This window comes from Carcharhinus amblyrhynchos, chromosome 34 (genome assembly GCF_965287045.1).
Source record: "Carcharhinus amblyrhynchos chromosome 34, sCarAmb.v2.hapA, whole genome shotgun sequence".
Taxonomy (NCBI): Eukaryota; Metazoa; Chordata; class Chondrichthyes; order Carcharhiniformes; family Carcharhinidae; genus Carcharhinus; species Carcharhinus amblyrhynchos.
In genome coordinates, this window is record NC_137357.1 from 21,791,198 (window position 1) to 21,810,670 (window position 19,473).

General features: G+C 44.2%; 1 protein-coding gene across 5 annotated transcripts in view; it reads left to right on the forward strand.

The window, feature by feature from the left end:
* Nucleotides 1-19,473, forward strand: part of LOC145361426 (transcription factor COE2) — a 305,378-nt gene that overhangs the window by 187,981 nt on the left and 97,924 nt on the right. For all 5 annotated transcript variants that reach the window (XM_080217170.1, XM_080217168.1, XM_080217171.1 and 2 more), the window contains 2 exons: nucleotides 5,655-5,736; nucleotides 15,758-15,875. In XM_080217170.1, coding sequence (XP_080073296.1) covers nucleotides 5,655-5,736; nucleotides 15,758-15,875 — 200 coding nt within the window. The remainder of the gene's footprint in view (nucleotides 1-5,654; nucleotides 5,737-15,757; nucleotides 15,876-19,473) is intronic.

Consider the following 19,473-nt stretch of genomic DNA (forward strand, 5'->3'; position numbering starts at 1 on the left):
GCAAGACTGGGCGGAGAAGTGGCAGATGGGCTTCAACGCGGATAAATGTGTAGTGGTCCATTCTGGCAGGTCAAATGGGATGAAGGAGTACAATATCAAGAGTAGGACTCTTAGCAGGGTTGAGGATCAGAAGGACCTTGGGGTCCGGGTCCATAGGACTCTTAAATCAGCCTCGCAGTTAGCGGATGTGATCAAGAAGGCGTGTGGTGTGCTAGCCTTCATTAATCGAGGGATTGAGTTTAGGAGTCGGGAGGTAATGCTGCAACTTTATAAGACCCTTGTCAGACCCCACTTGGAGTACTGTGTGCAGTTCTGGTCGCCTCACTACAAGAAGGGTGTGGAAGATATTGAGAAGGTGCAGAGGAGATTTACAAGGATGTTGTCTAGATTGGGAGGCATGCCTCATGAAGATAGGTTGAGAGAGCTAGGTCTCTTCTCCCTGGAAAGACAAAGATTGAGAGGCAACCTGATAGAGGTTTATAAGATGCTGAGAGGTATAGATAGGGTGGATTCTCGGAGGCTATTTCCCAGGGCTGAAATGGTTGCTACGAGAGGACACAGGTTTAAGGTGCTGGGGAGCAGGTACAGAGGAGATGTCAGGGGTAAGTTTTTCACTCAGAGGGAATCGGCTGCCGTCGGTGGTGGTAGACGCGAACTCGCTGGGGTCTTTTAAGAGACTTCTGGATGAGTACATGGGATTTAATGGGATTGAGAGTTTTAAACAGGCCTGGTTTGGTTTGGATATGATCGGCGCAACTTGTGGGCCGAACGGCCTGTTTGTGCTGTAGTGTTCTATGTTCTAAATCCTGATTTATGTGGCATGAGTGAGTCCGGGAGAGGTTCTCTCTCTGGTAAGGAAAACACCTGCTTCCCACAAATGGGGAACAGTTGTGTTGACCTCACCATTAGGCCCCCTGGGGAGGCTGAGGACAAGGCAGTGTGCTCCTTGGGCACTGTCAGCCTGGCGCCTCGGTAATACCCACCGGGCACCTCGGCACTGCCCACCATGTGGTGCCGGGGGTGGAGCCGATGGGGGGTCAATAGGGGTGGGGCCAATGAGGGGTCCTATCGGGGCAGGCCCTGTGGGATGGCAGGATTTGAATGAACAGCCTAATCAGGGAGGAAGGGGATCCACAGCACACGCTGCCTGTGGTTGGATTGGGGGGAGGTGGCGGAAGCGGGGATCCACTGCCACTCTGTCGGCAAATGGATTGGGGAGGGGGGCCCACAGCGACTCTGTAGGCAATCAGATTGGGGAGGGAGGAGGGCCTGCTGCTGCTTTGCAGCTCTGATCAGTGGGGTAGGGTGGGGCGCAATTGGTCTGGGAGGCTGGTAGGGTGGAGGGGGGCTGCATTTCTGGGCGGTGTGGGGCTCGCAATCGCTCGCAGGCCTCCTACGATTACAGGTGGGGGGGAATTTGTTGATGCTGCCTGCAGCAGCAGGGGCCTGGCAGCTGTCTGTCTGTCAGATCTCTGCTGTTCCTTTTGGGCATGTGCAGAATCAGAGATCTGCATGCGCAATAGCTCCCCCTATAAGCTGGCTGGCAATTTAGCCCAGCCCATTGCCCGCAGCAGCTAGAAATGGTCTAGCACTTAATTTTCAAAGTCTAAATCCATAAGATTGGGAGTGAAAATTCTCCCATTTTCATGATAGTTGAACAGTTAGAATCATTCTTGTAAAACTCTGGCCCTATGCAGCTAAAATAACACCTCAAGATTGAATCTTCATCCTAAATCCTTATTCTTGTTTTTAAGTCTCTCTATGACCAACTGTGCAAACTATTCCAGCCCTACCCACCTGAGATTGCTGCAGGGTTCTAGTTCCAGCTTCATGCACCTTCTTAATTTTAATCACTCCATCATTTTACCTGTCTGGGCACTAAGCTCTGGAATTCCCTCCTTAGATGTCTCTGCCTCTCTACTTTTCTCTATACTAAGATACTCCTTAAACCTACGTCTTGAACTAAGATTTTGGTCGCCTGCATTAATAACTCAATTTGTGGCTCGGGTCAGATTTTATTTGTTAATGCTCCCGTGAAGCACTTTGGTGATTTTATTATCTTAAAGGTGCAACATAAGTCCAAATTGACACTGGCAAGGCGATCCAGATTTGATCCCTGCTCTCAGAGTGAGATGAGAGGGTGCAAAGAATCTGTGGTCCTAATGCAGAGCATCCTAGAATGATACAGCACAGATTGAACCCATCATACATAGAACATAGAACATTACAGCGCAGAACAGGCCCTTCGGCCCACGATGTTGCGCCGACCAGTTTTTTTAAAAAAAAACACTGACCCACTAATCTAAACCAATCCCTTTTCGTCCATAAACCTATCCACAGATCTCTTAAACGCCCCCAAACTAGGCGCATTTACAACCGCAGCAGGCAGGGCATTCCAATCCCCCACCACCCTCTGGGTAAAGAACCTACCCCTGACATCCGTCCTATAACTACCACCCCTTAATTTAAAGCCATGCCCCCTCGTGCTAGCATTCTCCATCCGAGGAAAAAGGCTATCACTATCCACCCTATCTAAACCTCTAATCATCTTATATGTTTCAATAAGATCCCCTCTTAGCCTCCTTCTTTCCAGCGAAAACAACCCCAAATCCCTCAGTCTCTCCTCATATGACCTCCCCTCCATACCAGGCAACATCCTGGTAAACCTCCTCTGCACCCTCTCCAAAGCCTCCACGTCCTTCCTGTAATGTGGGGACCAGAACTGCACACAGTACTCCAAGTGCGGCCGCACCAGAGTTGTGTACAGTTGCAACATGACGCTGCGACTCCTAAATTCAATCCCTCTACCAATAAACGCCAAGACACCGTATGCCTTCTTAACTACCTTATCTACTTGATTCCCAACTTTCAGGGATCTATGTACACATACACCTAGATCCCTCTGCTCCTCCACACTATTCAAAGTCCTCCCGTTAGCCCTATACTGAACACATCTGTTACTCCTACCGAAATGAATTACCTCACACTTCTCCGCATTAAACTCCATCCGCCACCTCGCGGCCCAGCTCTGCAACCTGTCTAAGTCACCCTGCAAACTATGACACCCTTCCTCACAATCTACCACACCACCGACTTTGGTGTCATCAGCAAACTTACTAATCCACCCAACTATACCCTCATCCAGATCATTAATAAAAATTACAAACAGCAGTGGCCCCAAAACAGATCCCTGAGGCACACCGCTCGTAACCGAACTCCATGACGAATATTCACCATCAACCACCACCCTCTGTCTCCTATCTGCCAGCCAATTCCTGATCCAAGTACCTAGATTACCCCCAATCCCATACATCTGCATTTTCTGCAGAAGCCCACCATGGTGAACCTTATCAAACGCCTTACTAAAATCCATATATACCACGTCAACTGCCTTACCCCTATCCACCTCTTTGGTCACTTTCTCAAAGAACTCAATAAGGTTAGTAAGGCACGACCTACCTGCTACAAAACCTGTACTAGCTCTTTGGAAGAGTTCTCCAAGGGAACAAAAACCAGTCACGGAGATTGAATGGGAACAGCAATTTATCCTTACGATGAGGGAGTGGATTTATGTGGGGAAAGTAAAAAACTCCCAAGGTCAATTGATGGCACAATGCAGTGAAAAGATTAAGCAAAATGTCATTGATCAAAAATAAGGTAGCCAACCCAAATATGACAGTTCTATTAATATATTGGGCAAGATCTTTCCATCCTGCTGCAGTGTTTAAGTCAAGCAGCAGGGCAGAAAATATTAGCGAGAGGCGAAAACTCAGGTTTGTATCATGTTTCTCACCTCTCCCAATCTTGCCAGTTCCATTCAGCCTCGCACCTAGGAAGGAAGTTTGGTCTTGTTTGACAACCAAACACACATGTGCAAATACTCGAGCAAAGAAGAACTTAGTTTGGCAGTGGGTAAGTGAAAGTAAATCACAGAAATCGAGTTGTACGTTATTAGTTAGAACATAGAACATTACAGCGCAGAACAGGCCCTTCGGCCCACGATGTTGCGCCGACCAGTTTTTTTAAAAAAACACTGACCCACTAATCTAAACCAATCCCTTTTCGTCCATAAACCTATCCATAGATCTCTTAAACGCCCCCAAACTAGGCGCATTTACAACCGCAGCAGGCAGGGCATTCCAATCCCTCACCACCCTCTGGGTAAAGAACCTACCCCTGACATCCGTCCTATAACTACCACCCCTTAATTTAAAGCCATGCCCCCTCGTGCTAGCATTCTCCATCCAAGGAAAAAGGCTATCACTGTCCACCCTATCTAAACCTCTAATCATCTTATATGTTTCAATAAGATCCCCTCTTAGCCTCCTTCTTTCCAGCGAAAACAACCCCAAATCCCTCAGTCTCTCCTCATATGACCTCCCCTCCATACCAGCCAACATCCTGGTAAACCTCCTCTGCACCCTCTCCAAAGCCTCCACGTCCTTCCTGTAATGTGGGGACCAGAACTGCACACAGTACTCCAAGTGCGGCCGCACCAGAGTTGTGTACAGTTGCAACATGACGCTGCAACTCCTAAATTCAATCCCCCTACCAATAAACGCCAATTGGATACAGAAGAGGAGCAGCCGAGGTACATAACCTGTGTTTCACTGGAGTCTTCATTCTGACCGAATTTAAATTCACAACAGGTCATTTTGCACTCAAGAGCATGTATGCAACTTAGTCCTCTGTTAATTCAGTTCTCAATAAAATAATAATTGATGGAACACGAGTTGTCATATTTTACTTTCATTTAATACAAATTGGAGAGCATATCTTCACACAGTGTCCACTCTGTTAAAATCAGTGAATGAGGGTTGATCATTTTTTCCTCATGATTTTCTCCTCAAAAGGAATGACTCCTGCTAAATTAATTTGGTTAACAGCAGCTGTCTGGCAGTTCTTGATGTCTGTCAACATGCAGAGTATGAAAGACCAGGAGGCTTGGGTTCTCTACTCCCTAGTGCAGGCATGTAGGTCAGTTGAAGCATCTCAACTGCTGCAGTGCCCAGTGAAGTGCAAGGTTGGGGCAGAGTTGTGGAAGCTTTCTGCTTCATACAGCTCACTTCCATGCTGGTTGGATGGGAATAAGCAAACCATCAGGAGAAAAGAAGCATCAATTTCAACAAATTCTTTAACTGGATTCTTTATTCAACAGGAATCAGTCAGTATTTTTTTCATTTAAGTATCAAAGGGATGAACAAAGCCTATCCTGAGACCAAGCATTTTTTTTTCAGCATATTTTCCTGACATTTTTGGCTCCAATTCCATGCATTTATTTGCCCTGTCTGTCCATCTAACTGTCCTTCAGCTTTTGTCCCTTAATATAATTATCTCCCTGTCTGTCCACTTCTCAACATCTCTTTCATGCAAGTTGTTCATTTTACTTATTTAATCTTTTTCCCTTCGCAACTCTGACGTTGTCTGCACATCTCCCACTCTCCTCCTCTCTGGCTCCATTTGTTCTTTGTCTCACTGTGCTCTCATGTTCTTTCTAACTCTATCTTTTGCTGTGGATTGCTAGTTTCACTCATTTTCATTCATACAATCTGCACATGGGAAATTTTTCCTGATGTAGGTGTGAGAGCAGATTAATTTTATTGCCATGTAACATTGGAATGTTATACTGAAAGGAATTTCTGTTTTGTTTTCAGGTTCTTCTTAAAATTCTTCCTCAAGTGCAACCAGAATTGTTTGAAAACAGCAGGGAACCCACGAGACATGCGTCGATTCCAGGTACTGTTTAAAATTCCACATCCCTCCATAAGTGTGTCACCATAGGAATAAGTCAGGTTGAAGTTTTCTCCGGAAAGGGATATCATCATTCTGGCAAATTCATTCCATTTGTGAACAAAAGGAGGGCAATGGTGTCCACTGCAGATGTTGATCTGAATTTGCTGTTCTTTGAAAATGTCTGCAGATTCTACTTTGGTTTTGCACAATCTGGACAGCATGGCTTAACACCAATGTCAATTTCCCAATTAAAATTGGGAGTAGAGCCCAATACTGCCAGCATTTGCTTCCTCACAATTTTTTTTTACACAGAATGATTGATTTGTGTTAAATTGGGGGTTCCATGGGTAACAGCAGCTGTCTCGTTCCAAGTTCTTCATAACGCACAGTGCCAGAGACCAGGAGGATTGGGTTCTCTCCTCCCTAGTGCAAGGCAGTTAGGTCAGTTGAAGCATTTCAACTACTGCAGTACCCAGCAAAACATAAGGTTGGAGGCCCAGATCTAGATGTCTTGCTCTCAAACACAGCACTAACTATTCTGCAAGGGAGGGAATGGGGGCAGATTCTGACTTGCGCAGCTGTGGTTCGTGGAGACAGATGTTTCCAATCGTGTCAGAGGTTCATTTGTTGGGTGTGGCAAACTCACCATGTGCTCCTAGTAGGGTTGTAGAGTTGCTTGGATAAATTGAATGCCCATTTGAAGAAGTACGGCATTTTTTATGTCTCAGACCATGTTTGGAAGATGTCAGATGGGATAGGTAAGCTACCCTTTAAGATTGTTTAAAGTAGATATGGATGTGCATGAAATGTGCATGAACTCAGGGAGCTGTCAATTTTGTTGGAACTGTCAAACTCATCAGAGCTGTAAAAAGGAACTGTCAAGGCATTTAGCACTTCTGCCCTATTCGAAAAACATCTGCAGTGTTTTTAAAAAAATCAGTGTTTGCTGTTTCATTCTGCTAACATAAAGCTGAAGGTTATCATAACTGGATTAGTGCTGCAGAACAAAGGGTACTCTGTCCGCCGTACAATATGCCAACATCTTCAGGCATAGGTTTGAACAAGACCTCTTCACCACACAGGACCTTCAACTGATACTATACACTAGATATATGAATGACATTTCCTTCCTTTGGACTCATTATGAACAATCACTGAAACAACTATATGATGACATCAACAAGTTTCATCCCTCCATCAGACTCCCCAAAATCCAAAATCGATTGCATTCTTGGTCATATGCATCTCCATCAAGGACGGTCACCTCAGCACCCCACTGTACTGCAAGCCCACGGATAACCTCACGATGCTCCACTTCTCCAGCTCCCGCCCTAAACACGTTAAAGAAGCTATCCCCTATGGACAAGCCCTCCGTATACACAGGATCTGCTCAGATGAGGAAGATCGTAACAGACACCTCCTCACATTGAAAGATGCCCTCATAAGAGCAGGTTATGGCACATGACTCATAGTTCAACAGTTCTGACGCGCCACAGCGAAGAACTGCACCAATCTCCTCAGAACAAACACAGGACACGACGGATAGAGTACCCTTCATTGGGCAGTACTTCCCCAGAGGACAGAAGTTACGACATCTTCTCTGGAGTCTTCAACATGTCATTGATGAAGACAAACACCTCGACAAGACTATCCCTACACCCCCACTTCTTGCCTTCAAACAACCACATAACCTCACACACATCATTGTCCGCAGCAAACTACCCAGCCTTCAGGAGAACAGTGACCACAACACCACACAACCCTGCCACAGCAATCTCTGCAAGACATGCCAGATCATCGACACAGATGCATCATCTCACATGAGAACACCATCCACCAGGTACATGGTACATACACTTGCAATTCGGCCAATGTTGTCTACCTGATACGCTGCAGGAAAGGATGTCCCGAGGCATGGTACACTGGGGAGACCATGCAGATGCTACGACAACAGATGAATGAACACCGCTGGACAATCACTAGGCAGGAGTGTTCTCTTCCTGTTGGGGAACACTTCAGCAGTCACGGGCATTCAGCCTCTGATCTTCAGGTCAGCGTTCTCCAAGGCGGCCTTTACGACACACAACAACGCAGAGTTGCTGAGCAGAGATGGATAGCCAAGTTCCACACACATGAGGATGGCCTCAACTAGGATTTTGGGTTCATGTCACACCATCTGTAACCCCCACGACTTGCCTGGGGTTGCAAAATCTCACTAACTGTCCTGGCTGGAGACAATACACATCTCTTTAACCTGTGCTTAATTCTCTCTCCACTCACATTGTCTGTATGTTTAAGACTTGATTGCCTGTGGAGATTTGCATTCCAACCATTATTTTGTAAATTGAGCTTGTGTCTTTATATGCCCTGTTTGTGAACTGAAATCCAACTCACCAGACGAAGGAGCAACGCTTCGAAAGCTAGTGGCGTTTGCTACCAAATAAACCTGTTGGACTTCAACCTGGTGTTGTGAGACTTCTTAAGGTGCCAATGTCCAGGGGGCACCCTCCACGGGGGAGGCCGCGATTGCCCACCTTCATTCTAGCAGGGTCTAGCCGCTAGCTTCCCACAAGTGGAAAATAATCCCTGTTGCAGTCAACCACTCTGGCCAGGGGATGGATGCTAACAGGCCCAGAGACTTCAGTCTTGAAAACTTCAGTCTTGGGCCTGCTAACTGTATTTAAAATATATGTAAATGTTTATTGAAATAATTTATGTGGCTCCCTGCCGATTTCCAGTATGGAGCTGAAGCCGCTGGAAATCCAGCACAGGGAGACACTGTCAGAGTAGGACGTCCAGCATGGATCCCATAGATCGGGTACCATTGGAAACTCCCGGCTCACTGCACTAAAAAAATTCGCATGGTGGGATGGGATAATGGCTCTCATTATTCTGCATCTCACCTATGCTGCACCTGACCATGGGATTGTCTGATAGGACAGTCTCAAGGGAACTTTAAAGTAAAAACAGTAAGTGCTGAAAAATCTCAGCAGATTTGGCAGTATCTCTGGAGAGAGAAATTGAGTTAACTGTTAATAGAGTTAACATTTCGAGTCCAATGTGACTGTTATGGCTCCAGCAATGCAGTCGAAGTTCTGAATTTTTCTAGCACTTTCTGTTTTTAATTTCAGATTTCCAGAATTTGCAGTATTTTACTTTTATATTGGAAGGAACTTTATATGATCCATAATTTGCCTAAACTGAAATAATTGCTTGGTCATTGTAGAGGGAACTGTACTCTGTATCAAAATCTTGCTGCACGTTGGCTCTGTGTTTTTGTCGGTCGTGTAGTGAGATTTATATTTTGTCTTTTCACCCAAAATCAGTCCGAGCTGGGAATGTTTAACTATGATGCTGGTCGCACAATGTGTTTCATTCCACAGCACTGGTACTTCTCATCTTAAGGATCACAAATTTAAAAAAGGTTCTCACAACACAGTTAAGCAACTCAGCAATATCAAATGGATTGAAAAATATCTCAAACGATCAAGCTGATCCCAAAGTCATCACAAGGTTTGCATTTATTCATAATATGCTTTTCTGGCAGCAACTTATCTTTTAACAGATTACAATACAAGCAGAAAATATAGATCATGGGAAAAAAAATCCTCAAATCCCAATCCTGACTGCCTTTCCAAGATGCAAGAAGTTTTTGTAGCTGGAAGGATTTATGTCCAGCGTTTTGGGGATTTGTGTGGGATTGTAACCGACCCCCTGGATCCGAGTTCAGTGGATTGCAGTTTTGAAAGCCAAGCAATGCAGAAGAAAAGGGAACAGGAAATGGAGGGAGGTGTTTCAGGAAGCTGTCGGGAGATGACTGATAGATACCAGATGGGTCGGGTCAGTTTCAGTGACCCGGAAAACTGACAAGAGGGACAATCATTGGCACTGGCCAAAGTGCTCAGCCCTCCCTGCTGCAATCACAACACATTACAGCAACCTCGTTTAAATGATTAAGTAGACTGATTCACTCGTTTCACAGATTATGTTACATCCCAAACATGGGTATTCCACAGATCCCTTTATGTTTGCCAGATGCAAGAAATTAATTTTGTTAATCCCTCCCTATTGGTCTTGAAGACCAGGACACAGATTTTGCAAAAGCTCGTTGTCCACTACAATCTCACTGAAGTTGCTATTCTTCATGCATTAATCTGGACCATGAATGTGGGGGGGGGCATCCTAGGTCAGCCTGTTCTTGTTTTTACCCTTATCTGCCCACTCACACAATCCAGACCATCTCTGCTTAGATTAGGATGCAGAGGCTAATTTTTGTCACACAAGACACTGTTTGGCAACACAGAGGTCTATGATCTAAGAACGCAGATTTCAAATGGCTAGCAAAAGAACCAGAAGTGACATGATGAAACATGTTTTCACACAGCATGTTTTTGTGATCTGAAATGAACAGCCCAAAAAGGATTGTAGAAACAGATTTGATCACAACTTTCAGAAGAAAGTGAGCGAAATACGTGAAGGAGAAGAAATTTCAGGTCTATGTGGGGAATGATGACTTGTTGAAATTATGGATAGTTTTGTCAAAGACTCAGTACAGGCATGATGAGCCAAATGGTCTTCTTTTGTTTGTATCAATCTGTGGTCACTGCTTCTATGCTTGAGAATATCAAACTGAGCACAGTTTTGTCTTTGATCGTGAATGAATACACTGCCTACTAGCCAGCTTTAAAACTAGGTTAGGAGCAGAGCTCTCCTGCTGGGGCAGAAGTTTGCAGCCATGTTGTAGTGGGGTGGGGTCGAAAAATGTGAAGAGTCATTCAAAAGTCCATCGACATTAGTGGGACTGCAAAATCCCATCATCAGGGGAGCCATAAAAATCCTTCCGAGATCTTTATCAGGAAAGATTAATGGCAAGACTAAGATTTTAAACTGGCTTCTTCTCATTTGAAGTTTGTTTGTTATTTCCCTTGATAATCTTCCTTTCAGACACACACCACTGTTGGCACAGAAAGCAGGCAAGTGTGTGGCATATTAAGAACATAAGAACATAAGAACATAAGAAATAGGAGCAGGAGTAGGCCATCTGGCCCTTCGAGCCTGCCCCGCCATTCAATAAGATCATGGCTGATCTGTCGTGGCTCAGTTCCACTTTCCCGCCCTCTCCCCATAACCCTTAATCCCCTCTCTTATCAAAAACCCATCAACCCGCTTCTTAAAAATATTTAGCGAGGCAGCCTCCACCACTTCAACGGGCAGAGAATTCCAGAGATTCACCACCCTTTGAGTGAAGAAGTTCCTCCTCAACTCCGTTCTGAACTGCCCCCCCTTTATCTTGAGGCTGTGCCCCCTAGTCCTACTGTCTTTTTTGAGCGGGAACAGTCTTTCCACCTCTATCCTATCCATCCCATTCATCATCTTATACGTCTCAATGAGATCTCCCCTCATTCTTCTAAACTCTAACGAGTACAAGCCTAGTTTATTCAGCCTCTCCTCATAGCTCAACCCCCTCAACTCCGGTATCAGCCTAGTAAACCTCCTCTGCACTCCCTCCAAGGCCAAAATATCCTTGCGCAGGTGCGGCGCCCAAAACTGCACACAGTACTCCAGCTGCGGCCTCACCAATGCCCTATACAGCTGCATATTCACAAGGTTTTACCATTGCTACTGTTGAATTAGTTGCAAAATTAGCAAGAGCTGACCCAATGGACGTCTCAGCAAAATATCTCCCGCCTCCTCAGCTTCCCACCCTACCTCACAGTCCACCCTGTCACTCACCCAATATCAGGAGGTCATTACTCAGTAAAAACTCAAGTGTTTGTTAAAAAATAATTGAATTCATGAACTGCACAGAGTCCTAACACATCATGTACTAAATAAATAGCTCTTATAATTCCGATTCTGGTGCCACCCGATCAATGATACATTATTGGTCTATAAATCATTCAAGCATTTTCTTCCATTTCACTACATTAATCTTCATTCTGACCTTCTGTTGTAGCTCTGTCTTCTCTGTTGCTTCACCTTTTCTGCTGAATTTCTAGCCCTTTTCTCACTCCAAGGTAATTTTCTTTCATGTACCCGGTATCGCAAAATCATAAATTAGTTCTTTCTAAACACATTTAGGATTTTACTATTTTTACTGGATACTAGATGTAAGACATTCGTATGGAGTTTTCAGTTCCAGGGTTTGATTGATAGGACCATTGTGCATTAGAGTAAGGCACCAATCTGTGCTTTCTGTAGCCATTCTTGTCAGACCTTGTGATTCATTGACATATTCAATGCAAGCTCGCAGATAGCTGGGATCTTACACAGTCGGGAAAACTAAATTGCTGGCACTGCTGCAGCTACTTAAAGCACTGCAGCAGTCATTTGAAGATGTGTATGCTTTTGCCAGTGAACAAATTATTTATATATTTTCTGTTCAAATCATAAATTCAGAGAAGCACTTCATGGATGCAGATACAATTTCAGGAAGTGGACAAAAGAAACCTTGCCTTACTTAGTTTTATCTCATCTCTTTCAGCTGAAACATTCACACATTGTCCCGCTTAGTTCTCTTATCGCTTTGCTTCTAATACCTCTTTCACAGATATGAGAGAGCTGAACCACCTGAACTCCAACAACATTTGACAGATAGGGGTACAGTTTCCAACTCATAACAGGAAGGTCAAAATATAACTTAGACTTAACTATCTCACATTAAGGAAGGGAATGTGTGGAACTGACTCCAGGGAGACACATTTGATTTGATTTATTATTTTCACACGTATTAACATACAGTGAAAAGTATTGTTTCCTGCGCGCTATACAGACAAAATATACCGTTCATAGAGAAGGAAATGAGAGTGCAGAACGTAGAGTTACAGTCATAGCTGGAATGTAGAGAAAGATCAACTTAATGCAAGGTAAGTCCATTCAAACCTTTGACAGCAGCAGGGAAGAAACTGTTCTTCAGTCGGTTGGTACGTGACCTCAGACTTTTGTATCTTTTTCCCAATGGAAGAAGGTGGAAGAGAGAATGTCCGGGGTATGAGGGGTCCTTAATTATGCTGGCTGCTTTGCCAAGGCAGTGGGAAGTGTAGACAGAGTCAATGAATGGGAGGCTGGTTTGCATGATTGATTAGGTTACATTCACGACCTTTTGCAGTTCTTTGCGGTCTTGGGCAGAACAGGAGCCATACCAAGCTGTAATACACCCAGAAAGAATGCTTTCTTTGGTGCATGTAAAAGTTGGTGAGAGTCATAGCTGACATGCCAAATTTCCTTCGTCTTCTGAGAAAGTAGAGGTGTTGTTGGGCTTTCTTAACTGTTGTGTCAGCATGGATGGAGTGGGGGGGGTGGGGGCAGGACAGGTTGTTGGTGATCTGGACACCTAAAAACTTTGATGAGAGGTGACTTAATAAATGTTTATAAAATGATGAGGGGGATAGATAGAGTGGATGTGCAGAGACTACTTCCTCAGGTGGATGTAGCTGTAACTGGTGGGCATAACTATAAGGTTCATGCTGGGAGATATAGGAGGGATGTCCGAGGTAGATTCTTTACTCAGAGAGTGGTTGGGGTGTGGAATGCACTGCCTGCTGTGATAGTGGAGTTGGACACTTTAGGAACTTTCAAGTGCTTATTGGATAGGCACATAGAGCACACCAGAATTATAGAGAGTGGGATAGCTTGATCTTGGGTTTGTACATAGCTCGGCACAACATTGAGGACCGAAAGGCCTGTACGGTGCTGTACTGTTTTATGCTCTATGTTCTATAACTTGAAGCTCTTGACCCTTTCTACGTCGTTCCCATTGATGTAGACAGGCATGTTCCCCTTTATGCTTCCTGAAATCAATGACAATCTCCTTCATTTTGTTGACATTAAGGGGGAGATTATTGTTTCCGCACCAGTTCACCATTTTCTCTATCTCGCACCTGCACTCTGTCTCATCATCGTTTGAGATCTGACCCATTATGATGGTGTCGTAAGCAAACTTGAAAATTGAATTGAAGAGGAATTTGGCCGCACAGTCATCGGTGTATAAGGAGTATGGTTGGGGGCTGAGAACACAGCTTTGTGAGGAACAGGTATTGAGGACGATCATGGAGAAGGTGTCGTTGCCTATCTTTACTGATTGTGGTCTGTGAGTTAGGAAGTTGCAGAGGGAGGTGCCGAGGCCCAGGCCACGGAGCTTGGAGATGAGTTTTGTGGGAATAATAGTGTTGAAGGTTAAGGTTTCTAACAGGGGAATAGATGTATATTTAGTGAAGAATGTTATTGAATCTTGTGAGGCATTTTTTGGACTTGAAATCAGTTTAATGGACTTTAATAGCCTCAGTCAATCCAGCACATTGCTTTGTTCTCTTGTTCCAGTATCTCTTGCTCTTATTTGTCTGCCATTCTTCACAGCCAGCTGGCATCAAAGACAAAGGGGCCTTTTTGCTTCAGGATTTTCATTTGAAATTTCTCATATAGCTTTTGCAGCAATAATCTAACCCACTATGTACAAACCGTGTTGGAAGTCACACATACATATCCCCTTATACCCTTATTCTTTGGCTGTTGAGGGTTTTAACCCAACTACTAATTATTTAATCATTATTGAGTGTGTTAACAATTTTGTCAACTGGTTTTGTAGTTTGACAACGACTAACAAATTTCAAACTAATAGTTATTTCTCGAAATTTCAAGATACCGCAAGCTGTTTAATAAGTCAAAAGCTGCATACAATCTATGAAATTGCTTCAAGGTATGAAGTTCCGTTATGGAAGCAAATGAGGCGCGCACACCGGTGTGTCCACAAGCAGACGTGAAATGTGTTTCCAGTTGCAATTAACCCCAGTGTGACAGGGGTTGGGAAGATGGTGGGTGTCAGGAAAAGAGTGGTGCTTCTCATGGGCTCCCTCAAGATGAACAGTGCTATAGAGCTGTCTCAGGAAGATGCAGACCTCCACAAATTAAATGTGGCGAAAACATGCAGTAAATCTGTGTCCAGGCAGTATATTTAAACACCTGACAGCAGGACCTCAGCCCTTCCTTCTTTAATTTTATTTAAGACCTGACAATTCATCCCGCCCTGGACTGAAGTTGTAACCAAATTGTGAAGGTTGCCTGGCCAATTGGTCTGCCCACCAACCGTAAAAGTGGACAGGCCATGTGAAATCATTTTTATTGATTCCTTAATGAGCCTAATTGCCTGCTCAATTGTTGGCGGCATGCTTCCAACTCCCATATGCACCTGCCAACTGAAACATTGTGTGATCGCTCAATGAAATTGGGACACTTGCCTGAACTCTTCGCACACAATTTTATGTGCTGCCAGGTCAGGCACTTGCCTGCCTGAGCAATGGAAAAGTCTGGCCATCTTCACAAAGCAAGATCTCACAAAAAACAATAAAAGGAAAAAGGAGTTAATTGTTGTTTTAGGCCAGAGACGAACATTGACTAAGACAGTAGAACTTGTTGCTCTTCTCTGAGCAGTGCTAGGAGATAGTCAACATTAATCGGAAGCACCTAATGAGGCATTAATTTAAAGTCCGATTGCATCTCTAATAATGCGATGCTCCCTCAGTACTTCACTGCAATGTGAATTTAGCTTATGAACAGATTCTCAACAATTCTGCCCAATTTTCAGAAATCAATCAAAATAACCCAATTCTACAATGCCTGTTAAATCTATTTCTGTTCATAAACAAATGGATATTCTTCTCGACCCCTTTTGTAACTTAAATGGCTTTCCCTGCATGGTAAATATGAATGGAAAAATTGACTGATATTTTCCCTCCTTCAGTCAGGGCACAGGTGACAAAAGTAACATTACTGTTATCCGAACCAGGATAAGCTCACTCATCGTTGATAATGGACAACACTTTTCCTGTCCTGGTGGCTCAATTCACATCAGGCAAACAGACACTTTGGGAAATATTTTCACGTTTTCAAATTCCCATTTACAATGTCGGTGGGATTTACTAATTGCTTGTTGGGGAACGCAATTTTGGAGATTTGGATCACCACAGAAAGAATGTCTTTGCAAGTTAGGTCCACACTAAGTTACATTTCCTTGCACCTTGCTTCGCAGGTTGTTTTATCAACGACAATTAATGTTGATGGTCATGTGCTGGCTGTCTCCGACAACATGTTTGTGCACAACAATTCCAAGCATGGACGAAGGGCCCGTCGCCTTGACCCTACAGAAGGTAAGTCCATTTTTCATTCTTGGGTATGAACACTATTTTGGCATGTTGTCTAGTGTAAGGTGACAATTGTCACTGAGCCCAGTTCCATCTGCTGTCTTTGTCTCTGAGCTTGCCCACCCATGAGGACATGAACTCAGCTTCCGCATGGCAGGGCCTTATTCAAATCAGATTATTTAATGTTTCATGGTTTTTTCCTCCTCTGTTGAGGATTAGATTTGACTTATTATTGTCACATGTTTTGGGATACAGTGAAAAGTATTGTTTCTTGCTCTCTATGGTCAAAACATACTGTTCATAGAGTACATAGAGGAGAAGAAAGAATAGGTTGCAGGATGTATCATTGCAGTTACAGGTAGAGTGAAGAGAAAGATCAGCTTAAGACATGAGGGGACCAGTATCTTTTCCTGACAGAAAAAGGTGGAAAAGAGTACGTTTGGGGTACGTGGGGTCCTTGATTACGCTGGCTGCTTTCCTGAGGCAGCGGGAAGAATAGACAGAGTCAATGCATGAGAGCCTGGTTTGCATGATGGACTGGACTATGTTCACAACTCTTCGTAATTTCTTGCAGTCTTGGACAAAGCAAGAGCCATACCAACCTGTGACACATCCAAAAAGGATGCTTTCAATGGTCAAAAAATTAGTGAGAGTCGTAATGATCATGCCAAATTTCCTTAGCCTTCTGAGAAATTTGAGGCATTGGTGAACTTTCTTAACTATAGCATCAGTGTAGAGGGACCAGGACAGATTGTTGATGACCTGAACACCAAGACACATGAAGCTCTCGACCATTTTCACTTCATCACCATTGAAGTAGGAGATGTCTGATCTCCATTTTAACAATTGCTTTCAGATCAGAATCAGGATTTTACTGTGTGGGCAATCACAGCACACAGCTATGTGTCTTCAATCCATGGTGCAGTGTGCTATGGCATTCCCGAAACACTGTTTGGGATTGTCAGTTGGCAAGATTGACCCAACTATTATTTTAAATCAATTTAATAGTTTAGACAGAAAATCTAAGGCAATCCCATTGCTATGAAGCTCAATGTTTTCTTTAAAAATAAACTGCAAAATATTTTTGAAAGGGTATTTTAGTGAACCCAGGTTTTACGTCAAGGAATGTAAGCAGATTCGCCAATATGCTCAGACTTTACAGAATAGATTATTTGGTTGTGGGGTAATTTTTAAAATGACAAACCTAGGCATATCAAGGTATTAAAGTCAAAAAAGAGTATGGAGACGATGGATGGGAAACCTGTAGACTGGAAGAGCATGGAGCAATTGCATTTATGTTACACATTTCTTATCAGCAGCACATTGTACAATTAGCCAAACACAGCAGTAGTTTGTGCTCAGTAAAGCACCACAATCAATGATGGATAGATGTAACCCAAATGTTGGCAAAATAATCTTTGATGTCCATGTGACAAGTTAATGAGGTCTTGGTTTAACCTCTCATTTGAAAAATGACAACTCCAATAATACTCAATTCTGCAAATGAAACATCAGCATGGACTTGCCAGGACTGGTTACTTCAAATGCCGGGTTTCAGGAGGGACAGGGATTGAGGCAAAAGAGGTGGGGGAGTGGCACTGTTGATCAGAGACGGTGTCACGACGATAGAAAAGATGGACGCCATGGAGGGATTGTCTACGGAGTCTCTGTGGGTGGAAGTTCAGAACAGGAAGGGGTCAATAACTTTGCTGGGTGCTTTCTATAGGCCGCCCAATAGTAACAGGGATGTTGAGGAGCAGATAGGGAAACAGTTCCTGGAGAGATGTAGTAATAACAGCTGTCGTGATGGGAGACGTTAATTTCCCAAACACCGATTGGAATATCCCTAGGGTAAGGGGTTTGGATGAGGAGTTTGTTAGGTGTGTTCAGGAGGGTTTCCTGATACAGTGTGTGGATAAGCCTACAAGAGGAGAGGCTGTACTCAATCTGGTATTGGCTAATGAACCTGGACAGGTGTTGCATCTCTCAGTGGGACAGCATCTTGGGGATAGCGATCATAACTCTATCTCCTTTACACTAGCATTGGAGAGAGATAGGATCAGGCAAGCTAGGAAAGTGTTTATCTGGAGTAAGGTGAATTACGAAGCCATCAGGCAGGAAATTAGGGGCAAAAATTGGAAGGAGGTTTTCTCAGGGAAATGTACAGAAGTAATGTACATTATGATCTTTGCGTCGTCTGGCGATGATCTTTGCGTCGTCAGTGGAGATGAGAGAGATTCCGGAGGATTGGAGAATTGCGGATGTGGTTCCTATTTTCAAGAAAGGGAACAGGGATAGCCCGGGAAATTACTGACTGGTGAGTCTGACCTCAGTGGTTGGTAAGTTGATGGAGAGGATACTGAGGGACAAGATTTATGAACATTTAGAGAAGTTTAGTATGATCAAAAGTCGTCAGCACGGCTTTGTCAAAGGCAGGTCGTGCCTTATGAGCCTAGTTGAGTTCTTTGAAAATGTGACTGAACACACTGATGAAGGAAGAGCGGTGGATGTGGTTTATATAGACTTCAGCAAGGTGTTTGATAAGGTCCCCCATGCAAGGCTTCTTGAGAAGGTGAGAGGGCATTGGATCCAAGGGGCTGTTGCCTTGTGGATCCAAAACTGGCTTGCCTGCAGAAGACAGAGAGTGGTTGTAGATGGGTATTTTTCTGCATGGAGGTTGGTCACCAGTGGAGTGCCCCAGGGATCTGTTCTAGGACCCTTGCCGTTTGTCATTTTCATAAATGACCTGGATGAGGAAGTGGAGGGATGGGTTCGTAAGTTTGCTGAAGGTTGGTGGTGTTGTGGATAGTCTGGAGGGATGTCAGAAGTTGCAGTGAGACATAGATAGGATGCAAGACTGGGTGGAGAAGTGGCAGATGGACTTCAACCGTGATAATTGTTCAGTGGTCCATTTTGGCAGGTCCAATGGGATGAAGGAGTATAATATCAAGGGCAGGACTCTTAGCAGTGTAGAGGATCAGAAGGACATGGGGTCCGGGTCCATAGGACTCTTAAATTGACCTCGCAGGTGGAGGATGTGGTCTTGAAGGCATATGGTGTACTGGCCTTCATCAATCGAGGGATTGAGTTTAGGAGTCGGGAGATAATGCTGCAACTTTACAAGACCCTTGTCAGACCCCACTTGGAGTACTGTGTGCAGTTCTGGTCGCCTCACTATAAGAAGGATGTGGAAGCTACTGAAAGGGTGCAAAGGAGATTTACAAGGATGTTGCCTGGATTGGGTGGCCTGTCTTATGAGGATAGGTTGAGAGAGCTTGGTCTTTTCTCCCTGGAGAGACGAAGATTGACAGGCAACCTGATAGAGGTTTATAAGATGCTGAGAGGTATAGATAGGGTGGATTCTTGGAGGCTATTTCCCAGGGCTGAAATGGTTGCTACGAGAGGACACAGGTTTAAGGTGCTGGGGAGTAGGTACAGAGGAGATGTCAGGGGTAAGTTTTTCACTCAGAGGGTGGTGAGTGAGTGGAATCGGCTGTCATCGGCGGTGGTGGAGGCAAACTCGTTGGGGTCTTTTAAGAGACTTCTGGATGAGTACATGGGATTTCATGGGATTGAGGGTTATAGATAGGCCTGGTAGGTAGGG